At 37.1% G+C, this 12,081-nt stretch overlaps 1 protein-coding gene across 2 annotated transcripts in view; it reads left to right on the top strand.

Annotated features, from left to right (window-relative positions):
- Rabgap1l (RAB GTPase activating protein 1 like) overlaps window positions 1–12,081 on the top strand; it is a 551,913-nt gene that overhangs the window by 315,967 nt on the left and 223,865 nt on the right. For both annotated transcript variants that reach the window (XM_021173796.2, XM_021173811.2), the window contains exon 14: window positions 203–316. In XM_021173796.2, the coding sequence (XP_021029455.1) occupies window positions 203–316 (114 nt within the window). The remainder of the gene's footprint in view (window positions 1–202; window positions 317–12,081) is intronic.

Below are 12,081 nucleotides of genomic sequence, written 5' to 3'. Positions count from 1 at the left end.
CCTCCCTCCCTTCCTCCCTTCCTTCCTTCCTTCCTTCCTTCCTTCCTTTCTTTTATTCTTTCATTCTTTCTTTTTCCTTTTCTGAAAGGCTAATTTTTTAGGTATACTTTTTATGCCCTTTGCATTTTTTATATATTGTGTTATTTTACATAATTGAAAAGAAAGTTGTTCATGAATAAACAACTGGATTATTTTCTTTTAGGACTCTGCACAGGAAAGTGTTATTACTCGAGATATTCATCGTACATTTCCTGCACACGATTACTTCAAAGACACTGGAGGAGATGGTCAAGAATCCCTTTACAAAATCTGCAAGGTAGGCGCTGCTCTCGCGTTTTCTAATGCATTGTCAGGGCTGGTTTTTAGGGAGCTGTCATTAGATTGTTATATTTGGTTTCTATCTCCACGTTTTACGTGCACTGTATTATCTGTTTGCACATACGCCACTACATCCTCCACACTAAGCCTAGGGATGGCCTTCCTGATTCCTGTTCTGAAGGAGGCACAGCACAATCCAGCTTGGCTCACCTGCTAGCAGGAAAAGAACAGAAAGTTCTGTCAGATGAGATAATGCAAGAATTGTCTCCACTTTTTGATGACAGACAAGAATGAGAACTCGTGTAGGCCGCTTGTTTAGTACTGGCAAGTTCCTACATCTTTGTGTGGGTCTCATTTTGAAACCTCTCATCTTCCTCATCATTAGGAGACCGAGAAAAAAGCTGCTTTGTTGTTTGTAGTTAAAGATTCTGTACGGGAGAAGAGCCAATAACTTAATGATTTCTAAGGTGCAGCACCATGGGTGTAAATGTTCTTCTCACTGCTGTTCCCATAGAGACTGTCAGTGAGCAGTGGTGACACACACCATCATCCGACTATGCAGAGAAAAAAGCCAAGTGTGATGACAGTACCTCCATGATGAAGTTAGCCTTTGGGGGGGGGGGGGCAAAGAGCCAGTAGCTATTCTCAAGTAGTCACAAGTCTGCTTCATTTGGTAGTTATTGGGTTGTTTTTGTTTTGTTTTTAACACAGAAATGCATTGCTAACCAAGAATAGTTTATACTTTGGAAGTGGAAATGGCATATCTCTCAGTAAAATGCCTCTTGCATGTTATGGTTTTCCCCCCTTGTTCTTTGGTTTTCTTCTTTTCTCTTGTCTTCTTCCTCTTCCTCTCTCCTTTCCTCCCTTCCATCTATTTTCCTTTCCCTCCCCCCTCCTCTGCTTCTCTTTCTCATTTTCCTCCTCTTCTCCCTTCTCTCTTCTCTAGCTCTCTCCCTCTCCTAACTATTTTAGATGTTATCTACAGATCAGAGAGAAGGCTGTGGATATGTTCCAGGGGTAGGGTACCTGCCTACCATAAACAGCACTCTGGCAATAGTGTTGAACACTGAATTAAAACAATAAAATTAAGTAAGCAAACAAATCTATTTTAATATGTCTTTCTTTTTGAACCATATATATATGCATAATTTAAAATATGAAGGTATACTAATCTTTGAAAATCTAATTTAAAAATATCAAAATTTTAACATTTAAAAATCATCTAATTTTAAAATTGTCAAAAATAGAGTACATTCATTATGTATTTGTAGAAAGGTAAAAGAAATATTGACAGTTTTCCCACCATTTTAAAAATTCTATAGGTAAATTATTTGATTCTGGTTCATATAAAACTGTAGAAAATGTTTTAAAGATTCTAAGTTGACTTAGAAGAATATGGCTTGTGACATACAGAGTAGCAGCCTCCCCTGGCATTTAGTATATTCTCAGGCAGGCAGTGGCTTTTCCCTCACTTTTTTCTGCTGATACTACTTTTTTCATGACTCTAACACATGGCTCTATATTTTGTTCAGTTCTGGCTTATTAGTTGGATCCCTTGTAGTAAAATCAAATAATTATATTTAAAAGAGAAATTTCTGAAAAGTAGATGAATGCAAATATACAAGTTCACTGAGCACTAGTAAAATCTTGCTACCCTTTGCTTTGTTGTGATAATAATCCAACTCTGGTTCTTTATAGAATAGTCATTAATACATTTATATGCACATTATATAGTCATTTTAGACACTATGTGCATTACACCACATAAATAGACATAGAACCCAGCTCCAGGTTCTAAGGATATTGTATATTATATGTTAGATATGCATATACATATATAAGAAAATACTGTAAGCCTAAAATTTGCTAGGAGTCTACTGCATGGACCACTTGGTTTGTGACTGACCTGTTCTTTCTCCTCAACTCACTGTTATTTAGTAGTCCAGTCTTAGCAAGAAACTTTAGTTGCTTGTATGAAATAAAATAATCTTTCATGATTATAGTGTATATAGTCTGTATAATACAGTATTTGCATAACTAGTATAGGAGTAAATATTCTTTCCAAGCTACTGTTTCTACTTTCCTTGATTGTTAAAAATGAAGTCATTTACTCTGCCTGTGAGTTTGCAGGAGGGTATGTGTGTATGTGTAAAGGTCAGGGACCACTCGAATGAGTTAGATCTCTTCTACCATGTGAATCCCAGGGACCAAGCTCTCCTGCTGAGCCTGCTGCTTACCAGGATTTGTTCTTTTGAATCCAATGGCTGTCCTAGTCCTTTCACTTTGTAACTCTCACCCTATATCTGTATGATAAACATAAAACATAGAATAAACACTAGTGATTCTTTGTTCTTATTAAGTTACTTTTTTGTATAATCTGCAATAGAGTAATTTCACTTGCCCTTTAAAATCCTTCTTTTTCTTGTCTTATTTAACTTTTCACCAACTCTAGTTTAGTGTTATAATGAAATAGTGATGGTACAAATCCTTGTATTGATTTTGACTTTAAGAGAAAATGATTTACCACTTACACTGATTTATCTTAGACCTGAGCATCAAAGTTAAAGATCTTTTACAAAAACACAGTGTTTACCACATATTAACATTATAGGGCTTTCACATTTGCATGGTGTTTACATACATATTACCTCGTTTCTTTGTGATAATCCTTCCTCAGTGGGTATTATCTACAGATAAAATATGCCCAGCCTTTAAATTGAGCCAACACTACTAGGAATGTATTAATTATTGTAGACATAGAACCAACTCCAGGCTCAAGGATATCATTGTCTGACCTTGTCATTGAGACATTTTCTGTGGCTCTAGTGCACCACGAACTGGTTTGGATCTTCACAGTAGAGGAGACTGCTAAACATTTTCTGTCAGGTTTTAATGGGCCTGTCAATTCCAGTTTCACCTCTTACATCTTTTTTCAGAATAGGAAGTAATTGAAATGGTTCAAAGCTTTGTCTGTTGTCATAAGTTTCTTTGGAGGGAGTTGTGATGAGAGTTTAATAGTAGAACTTAGAGATTTCTGCAAATAAAAATGTTTCTTTCTACCTATCCCTGTCTTTTCTATTCAATATCATATTTTCAGAATGTCCTTGAAGAGATACTAACTGTGCCTTTGAACCACATAGCTATTTTCTAATTACATACAACATATAAATATGACTTAGTTTCTGAGACAACTTGGTATGGTTTAAGCACAGGACATCAGGAGTTGTGGGTCAGGTTTTGATTTTCCCATAAAGTAATGACATGTCTTAGACTGGGAAAGAATAGGATAAAAACTTCAGAAAAACTTTTTGGGGGGTTAACTCTTCAGTAGAGATGTAGCCTCCCAATACATTCTTCTACTTCTTAATTGCTGTGATTCTAAAAGCTCTTTAAATTTTATTCTTTTAAATTATGAAGATAAATGTAGAATTTAACAGTCAGTTAACTAGCACTATGTCAGTTGCTAGTTCTCAGCATCAAAGGTATACTCTAGGATAAGGGCTTTCCCTGGCTTTTTGTGTGGTGTTTGTTGGTAGCACCACATGAAGTTTATGTAGACTGACTTTTAGATATAGGTCTATTTATAAGACTTAAGATCATCAGCCCATCAGAATAATCAGTTAAAACATTACTCACAACAGTATAGATTGAAGTGACTTTGGACATTCAACTTAATTTGTGCATACTGCTTTTTCTAATGTTTTGATTAGCACTAGTGCTTTCTGAAAAAGGAGCTACTGCTGGGAATTTAATGAAAGAAATTGAATGTATTACAGAGAGATCAATACTCTTGTTCATGTGGGTTAATAATTTGGTACTATAATGTATTGTGGAAAAATAAAAATAAATATAACCCCTATTATATTAAGTACTTCACATCAAAACACTATTGGATTTATTTTAAAAGCTAGAGCATTTAAGGTATTGGTTTTGATATTAACAAAACATACAGTTTTGAGAATACAAACAATACCAATTTTGAGTAAGATATGATATGATTAGCATTGTTTTCTAGGCTTGGAGAAGGTACTTATGGTTGAGAATGAATGACTTTTCACTGAGTTAATTATATTTTCAGTAGAACTTTCTAGCTATTTTACTACTTTTAATTAAAATCTCTTCTTTGGGGTGGCTGAATGAACCTTAATTCAAATGAAAGCATTTTTCAAACAGGTGATAATCTACTTTGTGTAGCTTCATGTCTTAAGGTTTTCATTTATGTGACAAAGTTCCTAGCAGAATAAAAGAAGAGAACATTCATTTTTGTATCAGAGTTTTCCGTCTCTGGTCAGCTGCTTCCATTTCTGTGAGCCTGAGAGGCAGTACACAATGGCCAAGCGTACTTAACAGCACAGCAGCTGCCTTATTTCAGACTGGATAGAGAGAAGACAGGCAGGAGGTGGTCAGTAGGATGAAGGACATGTTTCTGGTAATCTTCTCCTTCTATAATGCTGTAAGTGCTGAACATGTCAGCCTGTGGCGATCACTTCATACTCAAACTACAGCACCACATTTGCCCAAGCAACCCCTAGTAGTCTCATTCTTTAACCAACCAGATACAAAGACATGGGACCCATTTGGTTTGGAGGAAGGTGCTCTTGGATCAAAGCGGGCCAAAAGAATTTAATTCAGAATATGTTACTCTACTTGGGTTCATAGCTTGTGCCCAAGCCAGATTCAACCACACATCCTCAACAAGTCAATAAAGAGTCAACTATTATTGGAAAGCAGATAAAGGAAAATTATTCTTATGACTATTCTGGGAAAAAGGACAAATTAGCAAACCTCCCAAGTCTGTCTTGATGGGAAGTGGTCTTGAAGTAAAGTTGAAGTTTAATAGAGAACTAAAGGTATGACGGTTATGACTATCTAACCAGTCCTGGTTAAGGTGTGGTTCTGCTCCCCACTGACCAGATATCCTTTTGTGGGCTTTAGCTTCATCATATAAAGTGGCCTAACAGGTTGTTAGGACTGTGTGAAGTCTCTTTCCAGGAGATAAGTTCCCCCATCTGGGTGGACCCTTTTCCTTCTCCCAGTATGTGATTCCTAAGAAAGTCTCTGTATTGGGGGTGGGAGTGGGCATTGGTCCAGTAATCTGATCGAGGGACACAATTGTCCCTTGTAAGTATCTGTGTTTCTGCCAGGCAAGTTACGAGTAGTCCCTTGGAGGATCACAAACCCCTGGGAGAATAAAGCAGCCTTTTAAATTCTGTACAGGTTATCTGTCTTCCTCTTGAGTTCAGGTGAGTGTCTTTGAATTAGGATATTATTTCTGAGGTGAATCTAAATATTGGCTACAGAGGAGTCCTTTGAACCCCTGGGGCTACCTGCTTTGCCAGCACATCTTTAAAAAGCACTCTATTAAGTGTTTTCAGTAGACCCTGAGGGGCAGCAGTGTATTCTCAAAGTAAATTAACTTTTCTAAGGAAAATGAATTCTTTCAAGTCTTCTTTCTTAATGTTGAGCAACACAGTAGAAACTCATGAAGTCTTATGGTTTATAAAGCACTTCTGAAATCTTATTTGACACCTATTGTTATCATAAGGAAATAGAATTTCCAGAATTTCACAATGATAACCAGGAAAGTTAAATGAATCCTAAAAGTATATAGCCCACTACATAGCCAGGGTTAGCAGTCAGTTTAAAATTATGTAGTATTACTTTGATTATATATGTTTAGTGAAAAATACTTATGAAAAAACTCCAATATGTTAGGGAATATGTCAGGCCCACTTATAAACATATTATGCATGTCATCAAATACTAGGTTAACCTCCTCAGGAAGGCCGTGTATTGACACTTATCATACAGATAGGAAGGACATCAACTATCTAGATGCCCTAGCTGACCCCAGAAGCCATGTTCTTTATATCCTGAGAGTTTTCTTAGTGTTGCAAGTGAACCTTAGCTTAAACGTCATAAATGAAAGCTGGAAGACTGTAAAATGATATTCAAATGCAAAGAAAAATGCACGTATACAAATTTCTTTTGAAATCTAACAAGGAAAAGGTCAACTTAGTGAAGCTGGCATTGTGGAGAGAGAATGAATGATTTGCAGTGCTCTTGTGAGTGCCCGATGACATTTAAGACTTTTCCCAAGTGCACGGTCCTAGAAGAGCTTTTCTTGAAATAGCTGTCTAGTTTCTGTGCAGCTCATACAGCGTCTTTCACCTGAATCGCTTGTTGAGCCATCACGTAGCTACTGGAGGCCCATGCAGGGCTGTGGATGTGCAATAGAGGATTGTATGTGATCAAGTTTTAGAAGACAATGTTGCTGTTTGTTGAGCAAAGTAAGATTTTTTCCCTAAAAGAGAATGAGATTAAAGAAAGTCCTGCAAAGATAAAGTGCATTCGTGCTTCCTGTTCAGATTATTATTTTTCTCTCAATTCAGAACTCTTCCTGTGCTAGGCTGAAATGGTGTAAATGTCCTGGACAGCAAATTTAGAGTGAATTCTGTCTGGTACAGAATTACAGGGTTTGTATCCTGCTTACTAATTGTACACAGTTGCCAGTATCTTTATAACTCTGCAGCCTCCTCCTTACTTAGACCTCTTCCTGCCTTTTCTCTTAGGAAGAATGAATCTGAATTGCTCTCCTCCTCCTCCCCATCTGTCGGGATCTGAGTAGCCCATCTCTTCCGCAAAAGTTGTCCTACCCACTCTACCCACAGTGACATACAGATTAACCCAAAGCTGGCACTCTTATGTGTTACATGCACACTCAAGCCAGTGAAGTCAGATTGCCTTAGGGATTTTATTGTGATATTTCATACTCCTTTCTTGGTTTTTAAGAAAAAATAGTTTCTTGAATACATTGAAAGAGGGTAGCTGGATGGGCAGTAACTAGAGTACTGCAGCCTGTCATTTCATATAAAAGACAAGAAGTTGCTCTAGAATGATGCTACTATGCTCATGTATGTCACTGTAGTATTCATGTTGCCACTGTAGTATTTATATATACCCCAAAACATCATGCCATAAAACTCAAATAGACATGATATAATTCTAGTGTGTGAATGCACTGCATATGAGTGTTCCTGTATATACAAGTGCACATATATGCGTGGGTAGGTGTGTGTACATGTTTGTGCACATGACCGTGAAGACCTGAGGATACCCTCTGGTGTCATACTCAGGAATGCTATCCATGTCTTTCAAGACAGTCTCTATTGAGATCATCAGTTAGGCTAGACTGGTTTCCAGCAAGCCTCAGGGATCCTCCTTTGTCTGCCTCCCCAGTACTGGGATTACAAGCAGTGCACTGCCATGACTGAGATTCTTAAATGGATCTAGGGGCTTGAACTCAGGTCCTTGTGCTACAAAGCAAGCCATCTTCCAAGTTCCACAATAAAATTAACCTCAAAGTTTTTCCAGTGAGGCCGGGTAAGGTAGTATCTGCCTGGAATCCTTTTCCTTGGGAGGCTTGGTAGGAGGATTGAGTTAAGTGCCAGTTGTACATAAAAAATCCCATTCCAGACTTTCCAAAGCACTTTCTCAAAACACACAAAGTAAAACAAAGCAAAACATTATTCTTTAGGCTTAAGATTATTGTAGATGATAATTGAACACAGTGTTTCTCCATTGGGGGCGGTCTTTGTGGCAAAATGTTATCTTGGGTATATTCCATTTCCTTGTTTGGTCACTCTGAGCACTAATCATCTTTTGTCAATAATGTTAGCTTTACATACTTGAGCTGATGAAACAGATTGTGTATTTCATATCCTGTGAGAAGCCTGTCAGCAAGAAAGGGCTTAATATTTAAGAAAGATATTAGGAAAATGGGGATTGTTGGAGCATATTGGACGAGACATTAGGACACACTATAATTCTACCTGCATGGAAGAAAAATCATTTGATGACATATTTTGATTTACTCTGTACTTCTAAGGAAAGGCTATCAAAGGGTGATATCTGAGGTTTGCCTCTGCCATCACATCCTTCCATCGGCTTTCCTAGCATAGTGTGCAGTGGCAGTGGCAGAGCTACTAAAGGGTCCTTAGTGCTCCTGGCCCCTCCTCTGGGAAGCACTTCATATTCCAAAAGTCTTTGCAGGTTAAACTCCTTAAATGCCAGACTCTTGATTTTTGTTTGTTTGTTTGTTTGTTTGTTTGTAGAGATTGCCTGAGTGCTGTTCCCCTGTAATATATCCATTACCAAGTCAGAGTCCAAGGTCATAACATAAGTGCAGTGAACAATTTCCAATAATCATGTAACAGCTTATTTTGTGGGGGTGGTTAAAAATGTTAAAGATGTGGTAATCTAGGTTTGTATTTATTTTCTTTTATTTCATTTTATTTTTGCATTTACTGCTTATAAAGGAGTTGGGATCGTTTTAAATTATTGCCAAGGGCTTTTTAAAAACTGTTATAAAAAGAAGCCTATGTCTAGGAATTGTGCCAGCTATGTTAGATAAGAAAGTTGCTTTGTTAGTNAATATTTGTGAATACATCTAGTTTAGTTCAGAGTATTTCATATCAGTGAACCTATTTTTAGAGTTTATATTCATACTCTTCTTACCAACATATAGGACAAAGTTAACCTTTTTAGGTAACTTTTTATTATGTTTGTTCAATAAAATACTATGGAATTTATATATACATGTACCTAGGTTTATTTATATGTGTATAGATATTACTTAACATTCTCAAACTTACAGGAGAGTTGCATGGTCAGAATTTTGTTTCACTAATTATTTTGAATGTGATTTATCAGCATGATACCTCTTTGCCCCAGATACCTTTCTTAGAAGCAAGGGCATTGTCCCACATAGTCATTGTCCCAACTCCTAGTCGATCACATAGCACTGAAGCATTGCAGCTATTGAGCACTAGACAGCACCCATGTTTACTGATGGTCGGGTTAGTGGATGTGGTGTATAGAAAAAAAAATAGAGTTTATTTCCTGAGGTTGCCTGTTTCCATTCTTTCTTCTGGCCCTCAGGGCTTCAGTCCTTTTCCCTTACCCAATACCAGATCAGGTTCCCTTCTCCCTGCATGTGATAGCTTTCTTCTCTCTCCCAAGTGAGACTTAAGCATCTTCACTTGGGCACTTTAGCTTGCTCACCATTTTGAGCTTTGTGGACTGTATCTTGGATATTCTGTAGGTTTTTTTTTTTTTGGTTAATATCCACTTATTAGTGAGTACATACCATGCATGTCCTTTTGGGTCTGAGTTACCTCACTCAGGATGATATTTTCTAGTTCCTTCCATTTGCCTGCAAAACTCAGGATGTCCTTGTTCTTATAGCTGAGTAGTATTCCACTGTGTAAATGAACCACATTTTCTGTATCCATTCTTCTGTCATGGACATGTAGGTTGTTTCCAGCTTCTGGCTATCACAAATAAGGTGGCCACTATGAACATAGTGGAACACATGCCCCTGTGGCATGGTGGGGCATCTTTTGGGTATATCCCCAAGAGTGGTATAGCTGAGTCTTCAGGTAGATCTATTTCCAATTTTCTGAGGAACTCCAGATTGATTTCCAGAGTGGTTGTACCAGTTTGCATTCCCACCAGCAATGGAGGAGTGTTCCTCTTTTTCCATATCCTCTCCAACATGTGTTGTCACCTGAGGTTTTAATCGTAACCATTCTGATTGGTGTTAGGTGGAATATCAGGGTCATTTTGATTTGCATTTCTCTGATCACTAAGGACTTTGAACATTTCTTTAGGTGCTTCTCAGCCATTCAAGATTCTTCAGTTGTGAATTCTTGGTTTAGTTCTATACCCCATTTTTTGATTGGGTTGTTTGGAGTTTTTTTATTGGTGATTAATTTCTTGAGTTCTTTATATAATTTGGATATTAGCCCTCTATCAGATGTAGGGTTAGATGACAGGTTTTATTTAATTCTCACCGACTCTTGATTTTTATCAGGTCTAGATCACTGTTTTCTTAACTCTCTTGGTGTTACAATTTTTAAAAGTTATAGACCAGATGCTTCTTGAGATCGCCCTCCAATCCAACCTCTTCTGATGCACTCGCATGGTATATTTGAGTTAGACATCTTTGACAAGAATCATACAGAAGAGATCATTTGTATCTATTTCTTCTTAAGTTCTGTACAGTTTCACTTTTCCCATCTTTGGGTGATCTTCACTTTGACTAGATATATAAGCTTTTGTCTATCCGGCTTATCCATTATGAAGTGCTTTTCTTTAATTCTTTATAGTTAATCAGTATTTTGTTGAGATTTTTTTGGCTATATAAATTCACCATTTTGAATTATAGTTTTGATACATTCACTCATTTATTTATTGTCATAGACATGTGCCTAAGGATTATTTCTTTCAAAATAATATTTTTGTTAACTTTAATAATTTCATATATGTATTCACTATATTTCATTCATATCTTCTCTCTATTGTTCTCTCTGACTCTTCCAAGACATGCCTGTATTCCACCCTTCCCAACTTTTGTTCAACTCCCCTCTTTTTAAAACAACCCACCAATTTATTAGGGTCCTTTTGCTAGGTCTAATTGATTGGATCCTTACTGTATTCATTCTGTTATATTTTATGTTCTGTCACTATTGTTGCTCATTTTGGTGCTCAAATTATCTTCAAATTAGCCAGTGAGATATCTTTAAGCAGGTTTCGATATTCCTTTGGCAAATTTTCTAACTTTGTGAGCATGGTCTTCCATTACTGCTCAGAATTATGTTCTATGCTTATTTCTTATTTCTTTGCTTAGCTTAAGCTTATCCAGTTTTCCAGAACACTCAGTTCCTTTAATCAAAATGGTAAGAAACCAAGATTTGGATATGAAGAGTGATGACTGTTCTTGGGCGTCATTGCTTGAAAGTCCTCTCAATGGATGAAACTAGGGGATATATGTGTGTACACATAGATATATATGTACATGTGTACTTGTAAGTATGCCTTTTAACATATTTTTATTTATTATTGAAAGAACTCATATAGCAAAATTCAGTACAATTCAGTGGGTTTCAGTATAATCTCTGCTATTGAATTTGAAGCAGATTCATCAGTTTAAGAAAGCCTATCCTCATTAGAAATCACTTCCCATCACCTCTGGCAGACTTTAATGTGTCTGTACTCATTAGGCTCATGGTGTTCTTTGTAGTAGGATGTCTGACTGGGATCTTTGGTGAACTAACCGCATCAGTCTTTTATCAGATCTGCTACTGAGATCTCTCCTTGCTGCTTGGCTGATAGAACTGAGAGTTTCTTCAGTTCTTGGATCTAGTCATTATGCCATTCTTTATCAAGAGACAGATGAGGCATTTAGATTATCTTCCATTTTCTCAACCCACCAGTGGTAAACTCTGGCATGCCTTCACTCTCTGTTTATGTAGAATGTCACAATACTGCAGAAGTGAGAGCTTTGGAGCCTTCTCTGCTCTTGTCTGTGCAGGTGGGAAGGAAACCTTCCTAACTTTTGTGGATCTCTCTTTCCCAAGACTTTCCTTTAATTAGAGCTTTATGGTTGATATGTACTTTGCCTCATTTTTACCCATCAGCCCCAATAGTCAAATACTTCAGGAAGAAGACTTCTTACATTGGGTGAGCCTTGTACGTAGAGTACTGCTGGGAACCAGAAGATAAAATCTGACCCTCTGTGATGGGGCTCTGGGAAAAACTGTATAGGAGCTCTCACCTGGCTTTGTCCCTGGAGAGTTGGTTGTCTCTCCAGTTGTAGGTTGTTGGTTTTCAGAGTTATTCAAGGGTTAAGGTACTATACTTTGCAGGCAATTCAAATTTCAGCTGTTCTTTTTTTTCTTTTTTCTTTTTTTTTTTTTTTTT

Source organism: Mus caroli, chromosome 1, assembly GCF_900094665.2.
Source record: "Mus caroli chromosome 1, CAROLI_EIJ_v1.1, whole genome shotgun sequence".
In the NCBI taxonomy this organism is placed as follows: Eukaryota; Metazoa; Chordata; class Mammalia; order Rodentia; family Muridae; genus Mus; species Mus caroli.
Note: the sequence above shows the minus strand (reverse complement) of the source record. Positions and strands in the feature narration are given on the sequence as shown.